This window comes from Rousettus aegyptiacus, unplaced genomic scaffold (assembly GCF_014176215.1).
Source record: "Rousettus aegyptiacus isolate mRouAeg1 unplaced genomic scaffold, mRouAeg1.p scaffold_m13_p_10, whole genome shotgun sequence".
In the NCBI taxonomy this organism is placed as follows: Eukaryota; Metazoa; Chordata; class Mammalia; order Chiroptera; family Pteropodidae; genus Rousettus; species Rousettus aegyptiacus.
The window spans coordinates 76,992,539-77,017,520 of NW_023416285.1; the positions used below are offsets into that span (position 1 = coordinate 76,992,539).

General features: G+C 33.6%; 1 protein-coding gene across 13 annotated transcripts in view; it reads left to right on the top strand.

The window, feature by feature from the left end:
• Window positions 1-24,982, top strand: part of PARD3 (par-3 family cell polarity regulator) — a 592,207-nt gene that overhangs the window by 422,986 nt on the left and 144,239 nt on the right. For 10 of the 13 annotated variants that reach the window (XM_036226846.1, XM_036226861.1, XM_036226851.1 and 7 more), the window contains 2 exons: window positions 6,529-6,639; window positions 24,459-24,701. In XM_036226846.1, the coding sequence (XP_036082739.1) occupies window positions 6,529-6,639; window positions 24,459-24,701 (354 nt within the window). The remainder of the gene's footprint in view (window positions 1-6,528; window positions 6,640-24,458; window positions 24,702-24,982) is intronic. The other 3 variants (XM_036226867.1, XM_036226872.1, XM_036226871.1) reach the window with 1 other exon arrangement.

Sequence of the window (24,982 nt, forward strand, 5' to 3'; positions counted from 1 at the left end):
GGTTATGTTTTTTTGGGGAAAAAAGCCTTATAAAAATCATGTATGAAGCAGTAATTACTAATTGACCCCTTTTACAAAGAGAGAATTTATTTGTGCAGAAAATACATCACATGGTCTACAAACTAGCTGATACCTGAAAAGCATTAACATAATTAAGCTGTATTTCCACCCATCTCTGTCATTTTACTTGAATGGCTCTCAGTATAGATTATAAATGTTATTTTTAGTTATTTAGGTATTTATGTTATGTTTTGAAGGATTAGTATGTTTATTAGTTTTTTTTTCTTAAGTCTTTATATCTGGATCCCTGTGTGTGTGTGTGTGTGGTTTAATTTTTAAGATACTTGGAGTTTATAGTGATTTTTGTAAAGTCAAAACTGATAATGTACTAGTTCAGTTTTTTAATTGTTGTTTTAATATTTTCTTATTCCATAGCTTTCTAGGACTGCTGAAGTGGAGGGTTACTAGGCATATCAGTGCACCGTTGATTAGATAACACATGCTATGCTGAGGAAGAGTGCACTTATAAGGACATTTAATAGGAGTCCTGAGAAAGATGTTCATTAAGGGTACATTGTACATCTAAAGGCTGTTCTAGCTTGGTTAAGTAGAAGGCTTTTTTCCCTTTTTTTTTTTTTTTTAAAAAAAGTCACTTCTTTTTTGCTGGATGCCAGGCAACACAAATTTCGTTTATTAAATCTAATCAGACTAGCACTGATGAAAACTGCACACAATCAAATAATGATTCTCAAGTTTGTGAATTTCCTTTTAAAGAGAACCCCTGCTAAACTCAACCAACGTAAAACTGCATCCCATTTTACAAAAGTACCAGCAAGTTGTCGTGTACCTTTTTCTAAGGCTCCCTTCTCATCATTGTTGATTACTAAGATTTTTTTTTTTTTTTTTGCCTAAATAGCTTTCTGCTTTTCATAATCAGCCTTCTCTTCCCTAATTCACCCAGCATTGCCACAATCTGCTGCTGAACACATTAGTATGCTATCATGGTCTCAATTTCTTAAAATGTCACTAAAATATGTAAGGGTATATTAGAAATGACATTATTTTTCTTTTTCTCTTTATAAAATGGAGGCTGAGGTAAAAAAAACAAAACAAAACAAAACAAAAAACAAACAAAATAAAAAACAAAACAAAACAAAACAAAAAACACACAAAAAAAAACAACAAAAAAAGCAACACCAGAAACTATGAGCACATCATTATGAAAGATAAATTCATGTAGTGAATTCTCATCGTTTTACCCTGGGATTGGGTTTGGGCAGTTGACATGCTTCCGCTACTGCCTGGCAGTGTTTGCATATGTTACACAGACAATGTTTACTTTTGGAGTATCGTTGCACTTAGAAATATTGGTAATGTTCTAGTTTTTACGATCCTTTCCAATGGTTAGGATCAGTTGTATTAGGTTCCTGGCCTTTACGGACAAGTTGTATTTGGGAACAATGTCCCCTGGACCTATTGCTACAGGCGGTGCAGGAATTATCTACTTTAACAAAGATGTTTTAAGCATCTGCTCTCAGTAAAAAGAATAGAGTGACTGACTGTCCTTGGTTCCCAAAGGTATAGAGAGCCCTGAGTCTGAATTCCGCCTTTGTGATTTTTTGTTATCTGACCTGTTAAATCATTAAATTCCTCTCTACTTCCTGAGGTAGCTCCTAAACAGGAGGATGATGACTACCTCACACACTGTCTGTGAGAGTCAATGAGATAAAGTCCATAATAAGAATTCAGTAAGTTCTAATTAAATGAAATTAAGCAAGAGCATTCAACAGGCACTCAGTTATATGTCTCAGGATTTATAGAAAGTGAACTTCATAAGTCTGAGAATTTCATGTTCTCTAGGAGTATCTAAATTCAGAGCCACTGAGACACTTAAATCAGCCGTGAGGTTAAATGAACTCTCTTCCTAGTTTGCATTATGACTTTGGGCACCAGGCGTATCCCCTGGACCTCAGTTTTCTTTGTCAAGTAAAGACATTGGATGAGGTGACTAATCTCTAGACTTTGATTTTCATAAAAATACAGCTTCAGTGCATGTGAACAGAAGTGCAAAAGAACAAGCTACAAAGATATATAGCTAGTTTTTTTTTTTTTTTTTTAAAGCTAATATTTAGAGTAGTTACCTTTTAGGGCTTTAAAGCAAAAATGAGTTCATAATTGTGTTAGAGACCAGAGTGATGGGTTGAGGGGAGTCAACTCTCACACCAAGAATGTGGAAAAAGACTGTACCAGAATCAATTGAAAAAGATTTTTTTAGAGAAATTTGGATCAGAAGCTGTTTTGGAAAAGTATGAATTGGAAGGATTATAGAGGAATAATGTTAAAAGGTCATGACATTGTTTTGATTTGTGTGAACAGTGTGTCCCCGAGCACACAGAGAACTGGATGGGGACATAGAAATGACACAGTACAGGATACGTGATTTTGCTGTGCAGGATCTTGAACTTGACTCACTGGGCAGCTGGTATCTCTCTGGGATCTTTAGGGTAAATGACAGCATTATCACAGAAGGCAGTGGTCAAAGTCAGGTTAGCACAATGGCTATACATACATGTTACTTCCAGAGGTAACTGGAAGGTTCCAGAAAGAGGTGATAAATTCCTGGAGAAAGGAAGAAATTGAATCGTGTGTTGGCGCAAATATGTAGAAATGACATGTAGATCAGGATATTGAATTAGATGACCATACTGACCGTTTCAGGACAGGAGCTGGACACTGGAGGAGGTAGCTGATATTGACTTCTCAGCCAAGCAGTATCACTTAGCTTACACATGTCTTAGGATGAATATTAAGACGAGTATATTAGAAAAGCCCTCCTTGCACATGAAGACCTTGGTAACACCAGATCTCTAGATGACATTTCGGTGAGGTTTTTTTTTTGAAAAACATCTTGTTTTAAATATTATTCCTCAAAGCTTATAAGATAATTGGTTCTGGATATTTTCTTCATCTATTTTTAAATATGGCAAGAGAGTCTCAAAACTTTCTTTTTACTGTATCATGTTTTCAAATATGACATTAAGAAAAGCCCTTTCATTATAAAACCAATTATATTTTTATTTTATTTATAGCAGAGTTCTGTGTGTTACTATTCAGAATATTTGTTCTAAAGATATCTAATTTTATTAGCAGTATAAAATATAGAAAATATTTACATGTCATTTATACTGCAGAGAGAATTAGGTTAATTTACTAAAAACCAAAATGATGGTTTAATAGCATGAAACTCATCAATAGTAAATTTTTAATGACAGTTCTTTCTGTATAAAAGCAATAGAATTTTGTTGCAATCCTTTGTTGCTTTTGGTTTGTTTGCATTTTCTTTCCTCATTTATCATCAAGTACACGTTTTGCCCATCATTCTTTACTGTACTAATATATGTGGCTGATCTGGCAGATGGCAGTGATCTCATTTGTGAAGCGTCATAGTAAAACCCATTTAGCAGATTACTTTGAGATTACTTTAGCTGAATGAAAACATTGCTGTATTCTTTATGAAGAAAGGCATATGGTTAAGAAATGTTACAATCAATTCTACTCTGATAAGACAGGACTCATCTATGGTATCTTTCTGTGAATGAGTCTTCAGTGTCTTACTATTAAATGATTATCTTCATAAGTGTATTGCTGATTTCAGCTGTGAAACTGACTTTTTAAGTAAATGTGAAATTTTTCAATGACTCCCCTCTTTTCAGGAAGAATTAAGCAACTATAAATTAAGTGCATGAGAATATATTGACAAATAGAGTGAATGAGAGTATAACTACTATATTTTTCTCTTTTTATATTCTAGAATGGTTGGAATATTTTTTATTTACAGTCATTTTTCATTTTATCAAAAATAGCTGAGGAATCCATTTTTACCTCAATTATAGAGCAATATAATGTTACTTTATAATATGCCTTAAAAAAGTTATTTATTAACTAAAGCAGGTATAAATGGAAATGTCCCAACACTAATCTATAAACATTTCATCTGTGATTAATTTTTCATACATTAACCTTGAATCTATAATTTACAAAAGGAAAGTGTATTATAACAATTCGATAATAAATTTACAAATAATAAAATTGTATGTTGTGATTAGGGGATAGTCTAGGAAACTAGTATTTTGATAAAATGTATAATGAGAAAGATGTGGTTCTTAATTATGAGTCAGGATTCTGTTCTTTTCTTTTAAATCATGTGTTCTTAAGATAAAAAGCTGAAAATTGATGGACTGAAATATAAAACTGAAAGCTTTCTTTACAAGTTTTAAAAGACCATTTTAAAATGATTTTAACATGTCTAAGTTCAGTGTTTGGGGCTGAAAATATCTACTTTTAAAACGTGGAAAAATCACTCAATTTTTTTTTGTATTGTTAAATCAAAGGGCAGATTTACAGAATTTTCCTATGAGATCAGACTGTACCTTTAGTACAGATAGATAATGTATCTCGTGTCACTGCACAGTGTTTCTCAAATATGACGTAGGGGCGAATGTCTGCAGTCCGGATTGTGGACCAGCACGATATTTTTAAAAACAGAACAAAATAAGTCAAAATGGCAGTGTTGTGTCAATTGAAGAACATTTGTGAACTAAAAAACTGAATGGTTAAAATGTTTTACCTTTATCTAATTAGAAGTAAATATCACGTATTAAGATTTGAACTTGAAGTTAAAATTTAATACATTTTATATTTCCAGATGCCTCATCATTTTAAGATAGAAATTTATACTTACTGTCTAAATGTTGATGACACTCAAATTTATCTGTCCAATCCTGCCCTCTCCCCTGAACTCCTGGTAGATGCTCAATAAATTTTTGTCTAATGAAAGAACATTATCTTTTAGATGTTGGCTTCTACTGATATCGATCTGTTTTTTATATTCTTTCATTTATTCATTCATTCTATACAGTCAATCATTATGGTTAACTTTTAAGTATTTTTGATGTATTGGTAAAAATTAAGGAAAGAGAAAGTTTTTAATTTTAATGATTTGTATTTGCACTGTATTCATAGTACATATTTTATCTCTTGTGAGAAGTGATCAGATTCTGGACTTATGTTTTTAGGGATTATTTGTTTTCTTTTTCCTTTTTTTCTTTTTTTGCAATTGCAATGATCTTCCAATTTCTAAGTAAATTTAAGGATAAGTTTACCCTATAGAAGTTAATTTTACAGTCAGTTTTGAGTACTGTCTAGTAAGAGATAATTTTTAAAGGAATAGTGGTGGCGGTGGTATTTTAACTTTTCTATTTTAGCACTTTAAGAATGCTTCCCTTTCCTGATTTATATACCTCTTTGCAAACAAAATGTTACTTTAGTTAACATACAGATATTCCCACATACACTTTGCATACAGTCCAGTATTTGACATCAGATGTGTATTAATAAGATAATGACATAGCTACCAACAAAGCCATAAAATGATATATGTTTTTCTCTGTATTTCAACCTTTTATTCCTTTTTTTTTTTCATATGATTATCACCAAAAGCCAGATTACTAGTTTGTCCTCAGATAGAAACACTCAATATGCTTTATATATTTATGAATGCTTTAGTTGAGTAACTGTCTATAAAGGATTTCTTTTTTGAAACATCTGGTGAATAAATCACTATGGATGAAAATTATTTGAGGTTATGTATCACATGTATTCCAGAGAACATGGTGTTTTATAGAGAAAATAACAGAGCAGGAACAAGAATTGATACCAAGTCTGAGGTTTCTGAGATATTTTGGATGCCAGAGTGGATACCGTTAATGTTTTTTTAAAGAGCTTCAAGTTCACTGCCCATCTGTGAAAGTTTGTGTGGACTATTTTTGAATCACGATGTGTTTCTTGTGTTTGTTTGTTATCAGATATAGATTTTCAAGTCAAAGGGGCTACCTTTGGCAATTGCTTTACATTAGATTTAGGAAAAGAATTTGATGAGAATACTTTAAAGCTTTCAATTTTATAAGCTAAAAGTATTGTAGCACTGTATGTTATCATCCTTTGTACTTTAAATCTTGCAAATATGGCCTTGTCAGTTTTTAAACTATGATGAATCTTTTCAGTAAACTTAATTGTGAAAATAAAGAAAAATAGTTGTTTTTGGAGAGGTTATTAAACAGATAATTGTGAATTATCATTCTTCAGTCCTAAAAGAAACCTAAGAGAAGCTACAATGCAGATTTTTATCATCCAGCATCTGAAGTACTTGGCACTCCGTCCTATACATTTATTAATTCTTTGTTTAATAAAGATGAACTTTAGGTTTTTGTTATTGTTATTGTTTATTTTTTGTTTAGCATAAGAAAAATGGGTCATTTTCCAAAAAGGTTTCCCTGGAAAGTTCTAATTAAAAGGGAATAAAATAATCCAGTTAAATATGTTAATAGTGAACAAAAGTAGTGAACTGAAGGAGAGATTTTGGCCCTAATTTTCAGGAGGCTCATATTTCATTGGGTGCACATGAATTTATTACAAAAGAAGAATTCGTTTTGTATATATTGACAAGTTAGAATTTTTTGTTGTCAACAGGTTTGGCAAACATCGAAAAGATGACAAGATTGAGAAAACGGGTAAAATAAAAATACAGGACTCCCTTACATCAGAAGAGGAGAGAATACGAATGAAGCAGGAGCAGGAGAGGTAGACTCCAGTTGTTTGATTAAACCTCATTAGACAGAAGCTCATTTTCTGCTTTCTACTCTTTTTTTTTTTTTAATTTAAAAATTTGTATTCAATTGATTTTTGTTTTTTTCTATGTCAATCCAAATACTAATGGTCGTGGGAAGAATATAATGTAAAGAAAGATTAAAAGAAAAACCTTATGTTTATTTGAGGCATTAAAGTGAATTTTATTGGTTTTAGGTATTTTACATAGGAGATAATAGGGCGTTGATGCATACATTAATACTGAATTTATGATCTCTTTTAAAATCACAAAGAAATATTTAAAATTTTGTCTTATTCCTATATGAGTATGTAGTCTATTATAATAATTTTTAAGAAATATTCATTTGGAAAAAACTTTAAATTTTTATATCTCATTTAAAATATTTCAACTTAGAATAAGAATTGAGGAGGCTGTTAGTCTTTTACGATTCTGTTTTCCTTTCAAAGTTGACATTTATTTTTTTCTCATTTTTTATTATCTACATTTTATGATATTTTTTACTTAAATTTTATTCCATCTCTTACAGAAAGATTATTATTGGAGAGGAAAAACTTCTCTGCTACCCTTATAGTTTCTTCTAGTTGATATAAGAATTATATTGACACATGACAGATTAACAGGAGAGAGTCAAATTTAATTCCATACAGACAGGAGCTCCATAAGAATAGGAGATTCCTGGGCAGTCAGGCAATCAAGGCTTATGTGGTGTTCTGAGCTAAGGAGAAAGGGTTAGGCATCTGGGACTTCAAAGAGGAGACAAATGACTTGCAGAAAGATATGAAAATAAATGTTTGGTAAAGAAATATCTGTCATACCATGCCGAAAGAAGGGGACACAGAGAAGATTTGAACAAGTAGGCCTTATAGTAAGTTCCTCCAGTTTTCCATACCTGGCTCATATTCTTCATAGTTATCTCTGGTGATAGTTCTCTCTGTGGACCAAGCCCTCTTTCTAAATCTTTTAGACAGTTAAGGGGTAGGTGAAAGCTCTTCTTGAGTCTTTTGGTCTTCACTTGTTTTCATCTCAAAATACTTCTCATGCACATTCTGGGAGACTTGTTCTGAACCCCTACGTTATTTATTGTTGAATCATTCTATGATCAGAACCCAACAACCAATGAAATGAAAATGAGTAAAGTTACTTTACGCAGACACTTGAAAACCATTTTTATAAGCAATTAGAATTTTTCTTATTATAATACTTAGAGGATGAGAAAGAATTGCACACTTTTGTTATTAGAGTTTACAGGCTTACCATGAGCGCCTCTGTGTCGTCACATTTCATTTTCAGAGCTGCCACAGAAGAAATGTCATGTTTTATTTCAAATAATCTGTGGTGTAAGGGAGTTTTGGTGCCTTGGTCAAGGTTATAAAGCAAAATATTATCCATAGCTATTATTATAGCCTAGCACTTTTAAGACAAAGTCCAGTATTCCTACTGCAATTCTATAATCAGAGCTTTTAGTCTTATTCTAAACAATGAATGGAAGAACTAAAGAGTATCGTAAAACATTTTACTTCAAAAGCAATTAATATTTGGATATTTTTCCATTTATCTTTCTAATTCTTCTGAAGTTTTCCTTTTCTTCTCTCTCTCTCTCTTTTTTTTTTTTTTTTTTTGCTACAATAACTCTAATTCTGTTTGTAGCTTTTCAAAGTATAAAATAAATAAGTGGGAAAAATACGGATTTCTAAGTTATGATGCAAGTTAGGGTTTGTTCTGGTTCTTCCCCAGTCTTTATTTTGTAAAAATCATTCCACCCTTCTTGATTTCTCTCTAATTCTCACCAATTTAAGATCCCGAAATTTATTAGTAAACTTGCTATTTTTAAGCCAGGTGCACAGTGTTTCTTAGTTATGTAATATGGCATTTAATCGCTCAGTAGTTTAAACTTCTATCCTAAAAGACTTTCTTGCCCCTAAAGGAAGAGTATATGCCAGGTAAATGTATGAACTCAGATTTATCCACAGGCAAATATGTGATGTAGTTAGAGAACAATCTGAGTGATAAGAAACATACTTCTCTCCTACCATGATGCCAGCCAAGGGAATAGCATCATTAATCCTGTACCATTTTTCATATTCTAAATATTCCTTCTTTGTAGTTTAAGATGACTGCTGTGTTTCAATGCAGAATTCTATCAATATTTTCCAGAATACTTTTATAATGCATAGTCAAATATTTCCAGCCAGACAATGATTTTCGCATAATGGTTTCACTTGTATTATTAATTTGCCTAAGGCACAGTTCACTTCTCAGTTTTGCTTTTAATCTCCATTTCTGTACCTCTAATGATGCAATCCTTCTGGGAACTAGGTAGGTCATAATGAATTTACAACATACAGGAGGCCTAGAATAAAAATCTTTTAGGGTCAAGGAACAAGTGAGTGGTCCATTAAAAAAAATCAATTAGCTTCATAATTTAAGAAAACTATTATACTTTGGCTTTGTATTTCAATAACAATTTTTATAAGTATGTTTCATTTAAACTCATGGCTCTTATAATAGACCAAGTGAATGCATGAATTACATAAGTGGAGCATGTTTAGTGTTTCTCATTTTGATAGAGCAAGCCCTCTTTTGCACGTCCTTTTTGTTCTGTCCGTTGGCATTGGCAAAGCTCCTTTTGAGATTGGAAACTAGCTTCTTTGGGAAGAATTTGATTGGAGACATAGATAAAAATAAATAAACCACTGCTTATATTCTCATCACAGTCTTGTCTGCCCTGCCGATTAGTAGTAAAACATCTCCTGTAACATTATTTACCACTGTAACTGTGAGTTCCAAGAATTATTTTAGCTGATTCCATATAAAGACAGAAAATTTGACATTCCTTAGTTATTAGTTATGATATGTCCACATACCAAAATACTATTTGTATACATTCATGAAATCTGAATATTACTAAAGATATAAATATTGAAGAATTAAAATGACAATGAACATAATTTAAAATGTATTTCTTACCATCGATTTAGATCGTGAAAGTAATTAAGGTTCTTCTGAGCATGAGCCTGAGATTGAATTTGACTTCATTCTTTTAACTTCCTCCTCTGTCCTTTCACTCTCTGCCATCACCGGGAGATGGGTCATGAATAGTGCGGTCCACATAGGAGAAATGGATGAGGAAGATCACTGTGTGAATCTATCTTCTGACTCCACTAATCCTGCCCTGCCACAGACTTGAGGCCTCTTGAGAAGTGGGGTGTCTGAGAATGATGCGAAGAGTGAAGTTAGCCGGTCCTGTGGTTTGTTATTTTGATTTCCAACTCTGAGCTCTGAACCTAGATATCCTAGCCTTTTAGAGATTGCTGTTGGCTACATTTTGGGTTAGACAGGGAACCTAAGCAAAGCAATCGGTATTTGGAGTTAGAGTGCTTGCTGCCTCTTACTGCTTCCTCTTTCAGGCATACCTAGGGACAGAGCCCCTGGTGGCTCATTTCCACTGCACAAAAGGATTGGACTCCAAACCCCAAATAGAATATGTTCAATTAAATGAGCTGTGCATTTTCAGGTCCATTTAACTTCCATTATGAAGCACAATGATGGATTTCTCTGTTAACCAAGTGTCAAAAAGTAACATTTTGGCTTTCTTATGTGTTATTGCTTCAATGATAGCCATCCTTGTTTTAATGGCTGCCGTATTAACAGTGTGTTGCAGAGTTTTCTAGAAAATGTCTAGCAGCAGAAGAGGGTTCCATGTGCAAATATGTTTAAGAAGTACTTGGTTAAACCAATTTATTCATGTTTCCTTACTCCATTAATTCCCCAAACCCTAGTTATATTAAAATACATTATGAGTCACCAAGATAGAGAACCAACCTTTGGCTCCTGATTCAACCGTGTCCATCCCCTCGGCCATCTAACTGGCTGTAGAAATCAGTTGATTGTTTCATGGAACCATGAGCAAGTGTAGAGCCAGTGTTGTGACCTACCTCTGCCTTATAGCTTCTGTTTTGTGTACTTATGAACCTTACTCCTGTTCCATTTTTCTTTTTCAATTTTCTCTCACATATTTTTCACTTGTTTAAAAGATATACATTTTAAGGTCTAATTCTAAATTTATTCTAACTCTAAATCTACAAAACTTTGAAAAAACAAAATTAAAAAAGAAAAAAACTAAAGTTTCCCTGTAATAATACCACTGTTAATGTACTGTTCTATGCTATTCTAATTTTTTCCTATACCTACCTATTTCCACACATAGATACTTTAAAAAAGTTAACATCAATTTTCATTTTGATTTTATACATTCTTAGAGAATGATGTTAAATGTTTTCTGGAACAAGGCCATGTCTGTATGAACAGATGGATGGAAGGAAGAAGAGAAAGAAGGAAAGAAGGTCCGAACGATGAAATATTAGCTATAATATCTGGCCAAATTCTCCAATTCTTATATAACATTTACCTCATATGTTACTCATTCTGTTAAATGAGATTTATAATGTTAACTGGCTTGCATTTCATAGTTACTCAGCAAGAGATACCTATTATATTATTATCTATATCTACCTAGTAAATCGTGCTTGGAAATATTTCCAGGGGAACTGAATGCTTGTCATAAAGAAAACATTAATGAATTTCTTATGAAATCCCTCCAGTATAAGAAGAGATTTATAAATCTGCTAAGGAAATGTGCGGCTTGAAATATTCCATTATTCGAAGTGGTAATCACCATTCGAAGCCTGTGTTTTCAATGCTAGGCCATTGAACTGTGTCTGTAAGTGGTACACTCCCAGGTTTTGGTGTATCATTTCATGGACTTTTCCACGTTCAGTTTACATTCACTGATGTTTCTCTTTTCAGTTTTACCATTTGTTCCCATTACCTGCTTTGAGTAATTTGTTTAAATTTTGATAAAATTTTTTTTTTGTAGTGTGGCTTTGTTGGTAAGATCCTTTTTTGGCAGATGACATATGTTTGTTTGTTGTTTGCAGAAATAACCTTTTCGTTATATATCATATAATGTAGTTGTAAAGTTTGTTTGAAGTGTGTGAATCAAAAGTTAGTGAAATTATAGGAACGATCTATATAGCAATAAAAGTTACATTCCCTGTATATCTAAAATGAAAAAAAAAAAGAACTTTTACTCATTTGGCTTAAAATTTAGCATTCAAGTTTGTTTTGACATCAGAATTCAGATAATGCAGATAACTTTTGCACTTAGGTCATACATTATCTTTCAAACAAAGCTTGACTTTTTATAGAAGATATTTTTTTTTCTATCATACAGTAGTTTTTTTATATTTTCTCTGATCTCTTGCATCTTTCGGAAAAGATGATTCTAAATGGCATTATTTCCATCAAGCTTTTTAAAATGTGTGTGTGTGTGTGCGCGCGCGCGCGTGTGTGTGTGTAGTTTATCCCGCAGGTGAACAAAAATTATTAAGAATCTATTAACTTGCTTTTTACAAATTTCACCCTTGGGAGAATACACACACACACACACACACACACGTATATGTATATATATTATTATTTTGTCAGTAAGTGTAAAAGAGTTTTTGATGTTTCACAATATATACACAATATAGTATAAATTTTTTATTATTATAATGTTCCCTTTTTCAGGGTTCTGTTACCTTTGTTAAAAAGAAAATATTTTAATAAAGGCCATATACGACAAACCCTCAGCCAACATTATACTTAGTGGTAAAAAACTAAAAGCCTTTCCAATAATATCAGGAACAAAACAAGGCTGTCCACTATCGCCGCTGTTATTCAGTGGAACATTGGAGGTCCTAGTGAGTGTAGTCAGGCAAGAGAAAGATATAAAAAGCATCCAAATAAGAAATGAAGAAGTCAAACTGTCACTATTTGTGGATGACATGATTTTCTATATAGAAAGCCCTAAAGACTCCATAAGAACACAACTAGAAACAATAAGCAAATACAATAAAGTCTCGGGATACAAAATCAATGTTCAAAAATCCAGTGTTCCTATATTCTACTAATGAAGTGTCAGAAAAAGAAGTAGAAAAAATAATCCCTTTTGTAATCGCAACAAAATGAATAAAATACCTAGGAATAAATCTAACCAAACATATGAAAGACCTATATGATGAAAACTATAAGACCCTATTCTTATAAGAAATTCTTTTAAGAAATTGAAGAAATGATAGAGGCAACCTCTGGCATCCAAATCAAAGTTATGACAGAAACAAGGAGCAAAAGCAAGGAAAAATCACCTGGGAGCTAGATGAATAAGCCATACAACTAGGGAGAAATCTAAGAAGTCACCTGGCAATGGCAGAAGGTAGGACAGGGAGAGAGCACAAGGCTGCCTGGTCCCTAACAGCTGAGTGGAATGGAGGTGGCGGCCGCAGCAACTGCAGATGCCTCTTAAAGGGGCCTCATCCATGAGTCGACTTCTGTGGTGATGGACCTACTTGTTTTGAGAACCAGTGCTGGTTTGCCTGCATAGGTACTTATAGGATGGCACAGAGTTGTTGGAGTGAGAGCCATGGCGAGTGCCAGCAGAAGTGCCAGTGATATTCATATTTCATCTGTTGAGCCCTCCCACCTCCCGGTGCGCACACTCAATACAGCCAAAGCAGAGACATCATTAAACTGGATAACAAGTCATTCCGCCCAGAGGATCCCCTGAAATCCCGCCTCCCTCAGCTCACAGCCCCACCCAAGCTACATCCAGGTGTAGCCTCAGTGAGTCAAGTGCTCCTTGCTGAGCAGCACCAAGACTCACACTTGCAGCACCTGCCCTCAGATTCTGGTGTGGTTTTTTGAGGCAACTATAAGCATAGCATCTGTGGATTACTTGCTGAATCTTAACAGGTGGCCCCAGAGGGGCACAGGCTTTGGCTAAATTTGTCTTGCAGCTGAACCCCTCTCAGGACTGTGCCACTAGACATCTACTTCCCAAAGCTGTACTAATAAGACTGGGAGACTTAGAAGCTTTGTTTAGTACATAGAAACAGACATGGGAAGGCAGACAGTATGGGAAGACAAAGAAGCAAAAACCATATGAGAGAACAAAACAGAGACCCATTAATAATGGAGTAAGCAATCTAATAGATACAGAATTCAAAACACTGGTTATAAAGATGCTCAATGAACTTATGGGAAGGGTAGATGAATTCAGTGAGAACTTCAACAAAGAGATAAAAAACATAAATGGAAATTATAAAAGAGAACCAGTCAAATGAAGAACACATCATCTGAGATGAAAAGAATATCATTTAATATTCACAATGTGAATAAAGAAGAGAATCAAATGACCTATATAGGGAATGGGAAAGCCAAGGACACTCAAAGTGGCAAGAAAAAAAAGCCAACACTATAATAATAATTTAAGGAGCCTATGGGACATGATTAAAGGTAAAAATATTCATGTCATAGGGGCACCCGAGGGAAAACAAGATGTTGAACAGCTGTTTGAAGAAATAATGATGGAAAACTTATTTCACCTGGTGAAGGAAATGGACATAAAACTCCAGGAAGCTCAGACAGTCCCCAAAACCTGGAACCCAAAGAGGCCCACACCAAGACGCATCATAATTAAAATGCCAAAGGTTAACTAAAAGGAGAGACTCTTAAAAGCAGCAAGAGAAAAGCAGAGAGTTATTTACAAGAGAGCACCCATAAGACTGGTAGCTGATTTCTCAAAAGAAACAATGCCGAACAGAAAGGCTTAGCACAAGATATTCAATGTGATTAAAACCCAGGATCTATAACCAAGAATACTTTACCCAACAAAGCTACCATTTAGAGTTGAAGGACAGATAAAGAGCTTCCCAGACAAAAATAAGCTAAAGGAATATATCATCACCAAGCCAGTATTATAGGAAATGTTGGAAGGACTTCTTTAAGAAGAAAAAACATGTATCAAAAACAGTATTAAAAATAGTAACAACTACATCTCTATCTATAAGTACCTCAGATGGAAAAGAATTGAGTGCTCCAACCAAAAGATAGAGTGGCTAAAAGCATAAGATAACAAGATCTCTACATACGCTGCCTACAAGAGACTCACTTCAGATAAAAAGACACACACAGACTAAAAGGAAGGGGATGGAAAAAGATATTGCCTTGATAGACCTAGAGGGTATTGCGTTGAATGAAATGGGTTGGATAGAGAAAGACAAATATCTCATGATTTCATGTAAATATGGAATCTAAAGAACAAAATCAACAACAACAACAAAGTGTAAATAAGCTCATAGGTAGAGAATATTTTGAGGAATACTAGTTAGGAGAGGAGTTGGGAGGAAAGAAGACAAAGAACTTGAGAGGTACAGGTGGATGGCTGCAGAGTAGATGTGGGGATGTAGAGTATAGCATGGGGAAGATGATGAATAATGTTGGAATTAATATGTGGGGGAGGGAGAAAGAGTGCTAGATTTTGTGGGGTGAGCGTTTTGTGAGTTGTGTGATCAATATACTGTACAGCTGAGGCTGGTGTGTTGTATGCCAACTATAACTGAAAAAAAAATTGAATTGTACAATGTAAATGCAGGCAACTAGTTGTCTATTATATTTCAATAAAGATGGGAAAATTTATCAAAAAAAAGAAGATACAGAGAAACGGAAAGATATTCTGTGTTCTTAGATTGAAAGAACCAACATAGGTAAAATTGCCTTTTTATCTAAAACATTATACAGACTTAACACAATTACCATCAAAATCCCATCAGCATTTTTTAAAGAAATAGAACAAAAATTCATCAGATTTGTATGGAAGAACAAAAGATCCCGAATTGCCAAAGCCATCCTGAGAAAAAAGAATGAGGCTGGAGGCATCCCTCTGTCCAACTTCAAATTATATTACAAAGCAACAACAATCAAAATGGCATGCTATTGGCAGAAAAACAGACATACAGACCAATGGAACAGAATTGAAAGTCCAGAAATAAACCCATGTTTTATATGGGCAAGTAATTTTCGACCAAAAGAGCCAAAAATATACAGTGGAGAAAGGAAAGCCTCTTCAATAAATGGTGCTAGGAAAATTGGAAAGCCACCTGCAAAAGAATGAAACTAGACTGTTGTCTATCACCACGCACCCAAATTAACACCCAAATTAAAAAAATGGACAGAGGACCTGAACAGACACTTCTCCTTAGAGGACATATAAATGACCAACAAATATTTGAAAAGATGCTTAATATTGCTAGCTATTAGGGAAATGCAAATCAAAACCACAATGAGATACCATCTCACACCTGTTAGAATAGCTATAATCAACAGAACAATAACAAATGTTGGAGAGGATGCAGAGAAAAAGGAACCTTCATATACTGCTGGTGGGACTGCCAATTGGTACAGCCACTATGGAAAACAATATGGAGGTTCCTCAAAAAAACTAAGACTTAATCTACCGTATGATCCAGCAATCCCTCTACTGGGAATTTACTTGAAATACTTGAAAACATATCCAAAATGATGTTTGACACTGATGTTCATAGCAGCATTATTCATGGTGGCCAGGACATGGAAGCAACTGAAGTGTCCTACAAAAGGTGATTGGCTAAGGAAGCTATGGTACATATATACAACGGAATATTACTCAGCCATAAGAAGAGATGAAATACTGCCATTTACAACAACATAGGTGGACCTCGAATAATCATGCTAAGCGAAATAAGCCAGACAGAAAATATTGAAAACTACATGATATCACTTATATGTGGTAACAAACAAATAGGACAAACAAACAGAGACTCATTGACGTGGACAGTAGACTAGTTGTTAATAAAAGATCAGAGGGGAGAGGTGGATGGGGTAAAAGGGGTCAAACTGTGGTGACAGAAAGAAATCTAACGATGGACAGTGAACACACAATGCAATATATGTATGCCTTACTGTTGAATTGTATACCTGAAACTTACTAGATTGTGTTAACCAATATCACTATAATAAAAAAAAAATAATTAAAAAAAAGAAAAAATATTTTAACGTGTTAACATTAAAAAGTTTTTATAAGGCTATGTAATCAATTGTGAAAATAGGTGACTGTAGAGCTTTGGGAAAGGGAGAGATTGATGGGGCTAGAGTTATTAATGAATTCTTCATAGAGGCAGTCGTTTGGAGTCTAGGTCTAGCCCCCAAGAACTTATGTATTGAGCAAAATGAAAAAATTTTAAACTTACACCCAGGCTCTCTATCCTTCCCCAACACAGGGGTCCATGGGAGATGGATGGGCGCTCTTTAACTGCTTAGATTCTTTAAAGATTTTGGTTGTGTTAATGGTTAGTAGTATCTGTATGAATGCTTTTATCTCTTACAACTTTTAACCATTTTATATTTCGAAACTGGTATCATCTCATTTTAGCATTAAGTGATGAAATTTAACCCCCCCCCACACACACACACTTATTATATGTTAAAGAACAAAAATCAAGTTCACATAAATTTCAAGATCTTAGCCGCTTTACTGAATGATTCATGAATCTGGCAGCATCCCATCTAGCAAGCAGAGAGGTGATCAGAGCAACCATGCAAAATAGAAGTTTTTTATAGGAAACTGAGCTGGACAAGAAAGCCATTAGCAAAAGCAAAGAAAGGATCGTTTCAGGCAAGGTTCTTTCCCCTTAGGCAGATTGTCTCAGCTTCTTTTGGGGAAGATGGAAAGGGCCCACATGACATATTTCCTCACTGGTATTGACCAGAAATTTTCAGACTGACCAATTTAGATTACATTCCCAGAGAAGGTTGACACTACATGTGCGTCAGGTATTAAACCTAGGCTTGGTGTCATGGGTTTAGCACAGATGGCTCCATTGGGGGCCTGAGGGCTTTTTTTGTTTTTTTGTTTTTTTCTTTAAACAAGTACCACTATGGATTTCAACAACTTGCATTCTTCCCTTGAATTGTAAACATACCTTCAAAACACTTATTCCTACGTGGGAATTTTCTTTAGGACCCACTTAGAATATGTATGTAATGTTCTTCTTCCCAGTGAACTTTTACTTCAGTATTACAAAGATATTAAAATTCCACTTAAAATTATGACTTTTTTTGCTATTGATAGTTTTTACTGGTGATATTTGGTTGTTACCAAAATGGCATATTGTACATATTTTTAAAAGAAATTTAGTGGAATACTATCCCTCATTTGGGAATTCAGCATAGACACCAAATTGGCAGCTTGTGTATTGGAAAAACTGCTCTAAATTGAATAGTTCCAGTTGTCTTGTGGCTTAAATTTCATTCTGCTGTTACTTTAGGTTTTATTTGATGAACATTTGTAATGCTGAATTTTAGAGAGAGGAAATATTGTTGGGAAAAGATCCAGGAACTTTGTTCCCAAAATTGGGTTTCTGGATGGCAAGTTAATAAGTTGGAGATAAAATGTTTCCCAAAAGAGTCAATTGCAAGATTTTAAACATTGTTTGAAGATGATTAAAAACTGTCTTAAATGTCGCAATCTAAAATTTATTTATATAATTTTTGTTACACTAATATTAGTATATTTTATCTACTAGACATTAACAGCATTCTTTTAAAGTTAAAATGATTAAAGGTCTGCTTTTATTTCTTCAATCTTTTGAAAAAATGCACCATTGGTAATGTTATGTATTAAAGCTTCATAGGCTTTGGAGGTAACAGTATTTTCGATATAATGGAGCAATTTAAGTACACCACTGATTTTCTGTCCTGAGGAGTTGTTCACACAGTAGTGATTCTTATGCCATGTACCTTTTTTAGATATGTAAAGACGATACTTCATAGTTATAAAAAAGTTATTTTCATCTTGCTCTACTGCAATTAGTGCTAAAAGCCATTTATTGTAAAAGCAAAAATCCTAATGAATAGAAATGTTACAAGAACAGAAACCTTGTATGTTTTATCTTCATCATGCATCATCCATCTTAATTAGAGAAAAGGGTGGTGAACACTGTGACAAGAGTCTGGAATTGAAATCATTAATTGATGTCAAGCTGAAGAGAGACTGTTAGCATGAATTTCATGACAACAGGAAAGAAATTAACCTTATTACTTTATTTTGTATATTACATTATTTTGTGTATTATTTTCTATGCAGGTTCAAGGAAATTTCATTATCATAATGGAAAATACTTTTTTTAAATAGAAAAGTGTGAATATTTATGTTTCAACATTCAGCATAACAAATTGAAATGATAAATTCTTTGTTAACTTTTTTTGTCAGTAAAAATTTTTAATTTTTTTCTTTTTTATTTTTTCTTTTAACAAGACTAGGGAAATGGTCTCTGGTGATATCACTCTGCAACATCAGTCGATACGGCTGTCTGTGATCATTTAAACTTCAGAATGGTTCTCTTGTTTATAACTAGGAAGGACGTTCTGAAATGCTTACAGCAATATATATTTATTTCTTTTGCTAAGTTTTAGGCTAATCAGTTACTTCTGTCATTGCTGAGGTTTGGCCTGAGATAAATGGAATGGATAATGCTAAACAACAACCTAACTGTTCAGAAAAAGGAATGACTCTTACATCTTAGAGATAATTTGTGACCTCAGGGTTACAATAAAAGAATAGAGGGGGTGTCCTTTTATAGCATTGACCATCTGGAACCATTAAGGGCTCAACTACAAGATACCATCTTTTTTAAAAGTTTCCTTAAGAAGCTATGCTATTTTTATTAGCTAACCAAAAATATTTTCTCCCCTCAGCCAATTATTTCTTTCCTGTAGTAGATTTCTCCATAAAGAATGAAAATGTATAACTTGTAAATACAACCCTTTGATTGTGTTACAAAGTCCTTTTTCTCACTTTATAACCAGCAAGACATTCAAGTTTAAAAGTACATAATGAAAGAAATTATATGTGTCTTTTGTTAATTTGACTGCAGATTTTCACTAAATTCACAAAACCCACAATACATTCCTAGTTTTTAAAATCTGCTTTTCAGTGCCATTCATTTGCACAGCAAGCTTAATTAGCATTAACTTCTAGAATTAACTTTGAAGTGTACCTTAGTATGGATTAGTAATCAGATTTTTTAGCATTTTGCAGAACAACTCTTACCTTTGTCGGCCACAGGCATGCTGTAGTTTTATTCTAATGTTTTCATCACGAGTGTGAGCCACCAAGGTGGAAAGAAGGGGTACAAACGGCTTTTATAACTTTGGGAATAAATTCATTGGTGATAACAAGATAAACAATAAAAATATAATTTCTTTCGTTATTGGAGCGTAGAAAAAAAAATCAGTGTTTTTAGAAGGTACTATAGATGTGAGTGTAATGTATATTGGATTCAACGATTAGTGGCAATTAGTAATAATGTGCCAATTTGGGTAAAAGAAAGCAACTGAGAACTGGGATTTATGAATAGAACCTCATGCTGCTGAGTGTTTCTTCTGAGCAAGCAACTTGGTAGAAATTGACCCCCCAGTGAACATTTGTTTCTTTGTGATTTGGAACAAAAGAACATTCAAATTCAGGACCAATCAATAATATAATAAAATTGATGTGCAAGAATTTTAGGGAGATTATTTAGATCCACACTTCCCTTGAGGAGAGAATGTTCATATTTTTCTTTTTCCTCTAGCTTCCTTTCTTAACAGGGCTGTACTTTCCAACATAAGTAAGCTGGATCCTCTTCACTTTAATGAACTGAGGTTCAAGCATTCATTTATAAACCAATCTAAGTCACTCACTTTGATTTCAGGAGGTTCTCCAAATTCAGAACTTTCAGCTTTATTTCTTTTGTAGTCCTCCAAATTTCTTCAGTTTCCCAAACTTCAGGACTTACATGAATGCCCAGCCACCTTTTGTATTACCTGTAAGATTAGGTGATTGTTCAATATAACCAAGCACAGTAGTAAAGTGGGTTGTCAGATAAGTGATCACAATTGGGCTTCAAATTAATATCCCATTCAGTTGAAGAAAATAAGTCATTTACCTTTCTGTGTAGTTTTTCTGGCTGTATACAGAGTCAAAAAGACAACATGGTGCAAAAAATAAAATTATCTCTAAACTTCCATGAACTTTTCATCATGGATATCCAGTGTTAAGTGGTAATCAGCTTTTATAATAATATCCCTAATTGTCATCATTGCTCCTAAATGAATAACTAGACTGTAATAAAAAAAAAAATCCAGCATAAATTTAGCTAAACTAGATATTAGAAGTTGAGTTGCTATTTTTGTTACAGATACCTGTCTGTGGGACTTTATTAGAATCTAGGGCTCTCCTGATAAAAAATTTCTAACTTTCCAATATTTTCTTATGAGTTAGGAAAGTCATTGGTTTTCAGCTCGGGAAGTAAGGTCATCCAAGGGAGGCTTTGGGGATATGTGAACCATTTTGGGTTGCCCTGATGGCAGGGGACAGTGCTTGATGATAAGTGACTGGAACCACTTATACAGGAAGTCCTGCGCAACAACACGTGCCCTTTCCCAAATGTCACTGGACCCCTGTGGAGAAACTGAGCTAGGTGAATTTAAGTACTTCCATCTTACAGCTAGGAAATTAGAGAAATTTGACCTGGTGGTGCAAATTTTGGGGAAAAAAAAAGAAAGAAAAAGACTGACATGATGGTGGTAAAGGAAAAAAACAAGGGGTAAAGTGCAAATTTTGCTTGCAATGTTATGTGACAATTTTCCAGCTTTTTTTTTTAAAAAAGACTTTGAAATAATTTTAGATTTACAGGAGTTTGCAAAGATGGTACAGAGAGGTCTCCTATACCCTTCCTCCATTTTCCCCAACAGTTACAATTTATATGACTATAATACAATATCGAAATTAGGAAATTTATGTTGGCACCATGTGCATATATAGTTCTGTGTCATCTTGTCACATGTGTAGTCATGTAACTTCACTGCAGCCATGAAACAGAACTGTTCCTTCACAAAGATCTTCCTCATGCTGCTGTGTATATGTGTATAGTCACACCCACCCTCTGCTCCCACTATAGCTAACCCCCAGCAACCACTAATCTATTCACCATGTCTATAATTATGTGATTTTGAGAATGGTACATGAATGAAATCTTACACATGTGACCTTCCGAGATTGACTTTTCTTTTCACATAGCATGATACCACTGAGATTGATTCAAGTCGCTGTATTAATAGTCCGTTCATTTGTACTGCTGAGGAGTATTCTGTGATTATACCTGAGTTTCTTAGCCATTTACTTTTCATAGGACATTTTAGTTATTTTCAGTTTTTGAATATTAGAAATAAAGTATGCATGAACAATTGTGTACAGGTTTTGCTTGGACTTAAGGTTTCATTTCTTTGAAATAAATGCCCAGGAGTACAGTTGCTGAATGGCACGGCAAGTGTATATCTAGTTTTGTAGGGAACATCCAGGCTGTTTTTCAGGGTGGCTGTACCATATTAGGTTTCCAACAGCAATGTGTGAGAGCTTTCTTGCCAGCATTTAATATTGTCACTTTTTTGTTTCAACTGATCAAATAGATGTGAAGTGATAGCTTATTGTCTTAATTTGCATTCCCCTAATGGCTTTTATAGTTTTACATTTTGCATTTAAATCTGTGATCCATTTTAAGTTAATTTTTGTATAAAGTATGAAGTTTAAATTCAGGGTGTTTTATTGTTTTGCTTTTGTTTTTGCCTATGGATATCGAATTGCCCTACCACTATGTTGAAAGGCTGTTTTATTCTATTGAATTGCTTTTGCACAATTGTGAGAAATAAGTTGTTCATACTTGTTGGATATTTCTCAGTTCTTTATTCTGTAACATTGGTCTCTGTGTCTCTTGCTCCGTAGATACCACAGAGTCTTGGTTATAATAGCTATATTACAAGTCTTGCAGTCAGGGAGTGTGATTCTTCCCACTTTATTGTTCTTTTTCACAATTGTTTAGCTGTTCTATCCTTCGTCTTTCCACTTAAATTTAAAAATAATCTTTCTATATCTGCAAGAATCTTGCTGGAATTTTTATAAGAATTACATTAAACCTGTTTGTCAACTTGGGGAGAATTGACTTCTTTATTATGTTGAGTCTTTCATCTATGATCACAGTATTTCTCTCTTTTTTAGACTTTTGATTTCTTTCATCAGCATTATGTGGTTTTCAGCATACAAGTCCTATACATCTTTTGTTAGATTTAGATCTGTATATTTTTATACATATCTATAAACCAACTTTATTTATATTTATCTATGTATTTCATTTTTAGTGATTATAAATGACAGTGTATTTTTCATTTTAACTTCCATGTTCATTGCCAGTGTATAGAAATTCAATGGATTTTTGTACATTGATGTATCCTGTTACCTTGCTGAACTTGCTTTTTAGTTCTAGTAGAGTTTTGTAGATTCCTTGGTATTTCTGTGTAGATCATCATGTCATCTGCAAATAGGAATTGTTTTATCACTTCCTTTTCATTCTGTATACTGTTTATTTCCTTTTCTAGCTTATTGAATTGTTAAGAATTTCCAATGCTACATTGAATTATAGTGGTGGGAACAGATATCCTTACTAATCTTAGGGGAAAGCATTCAGCCTTTCTTCATTATATATGGTATTACCAATTGTTTTTTTGTAGATGCTCTTTATCAAGTTTAGGAAGTTAATTCTTCTCTATGTCTAGTTTTTGAGAATTTTTGTCACGATTAGTGTTGAATTTTATCAGAGTTTTTCTGCATCACTTGATAAGAACATATGATTTTTATTCTTTAGCCTATTATTGGGTTACATTAATTGATTTTTGAATGTTGAACCAGCCTTGGATTCCTGTATAACACGTTACTTAGTCATCGTGTATAGTTCTATTTATATATTGCTAAATTCTATTTGCTAATATTTTGTTAAGGATTTTAGTTTCTATATTCATGAGGGATATCAGCCTGTAGTTTTCTTTCTTTTTTGTGCTGTCTTCATCTCATTTTTGTATCTTTTCTGTATTTTTTGAAGATATATTTATGTGTCATTTCTGCAAGCAGTGGTCTACTTTAAATATGAAAGAAGCAAATAACTTTGCAGTAAAATACTAACCTCGTAAAAGTCTAAAATAGTATTTTATATAAAAAAGACTTCATTTTTAAGTAAACATTTACATTTGTGTTTTCCACATTAAACATCATCAAAAATATTTTCCCTATAAAACAACATCAAAAATCATGAAAATTCTATTTTTTGATAAATAAGATTGACTTAGAACATAAATTATATCAATATGTTATTGGTAGAAGAGGACTTTATACCAAATAGTTTATTAAAAACAGGAAATATTTAAATACATCTTAAGTAAAAGTGGTTATGTAAGGTCAGTTTTGTACTAATACAGGCAAACTTTATTTCTTCGTTGGATACATGCCTTCTTGTTCTCAATCTCAGGATTCGCCAGTTCTCTCCGCATCATATAAAATCAAAGATGGTGTCATTCAGCTGAGATCTTCTTTTGCTATTTATAAATAATTATAGTGTGGATTCATATTTCAGCTTCATAGTATGTTGAATGAGCATAATATGTTTATAATGAGTAAGATATATAAATTATGCACCCATGCACAAATGTATGTGTGTGTAACTATTTTTAAAAAATCACTTCTTGCTTTTAAAAAGTTCATGCAAGTGCCTAAAACTACCTATGCCTGTTGAGTGTTTAAATGTTGTTAATAAGTGACTATTTAAATTAGGATGCAAATTATGACTGTATGTTATTGACATGAACAAAAGTTATCTGAAATGATTATTTCTGAGCATCCATGACATTACCTTGACGATCAAAAATGAATATAACATCATTTATACCATCAATTTTCTCAAAGCTGCCTGAACTAAAATGTGTTTTATATGTTTTGATGAATGCTTCTCTGTGCAGTTCTTTGAGAAGGCATAGCTTCTTTTGTTTCAACTTCGTTCTACTTTTACAGGATTCAAGCCAAAACTCGAGAATTTAGAGAGCGACAAGCTCGAGAACGTGACTATGCTGAAATCCAAGAATTTCATCGGACTTTTTGCTGTGATGATGAGTTGATGTACGGGGGAATTTCTTCCTACGAGGGTTCCATTGCTCTCAACGCCAGACCCCAGAGCCCAAGAGAAGGACATATGATGGATGCTTTGTATGCCCAAGTGAAGAAGCCACGGAATTCCAAACCTTCACCTGCAGACAGGTAGGCTTCACGGGCAATCAGGGTATTGCTTTCAAAACACCTTTATATAGTTTTTGACAAGGATTTCGATTGTTCATCAATCTCAAACCAGAACTGCCTTTTATTAGTGGCCTTTGAAAAGTCATTGTGTCTGACAGTATTTAGTTTACACAAAGCAAAGCCTAATGGAAGGAGCAGCAGAGGTTTTGATAGTTTTTCTAATGATCCCAACATATTTCATCTTGTTCTTGAAATGGTTTTAGACTGGAAAACTAACCTTTAGCTTATAACTCAAATAAGAA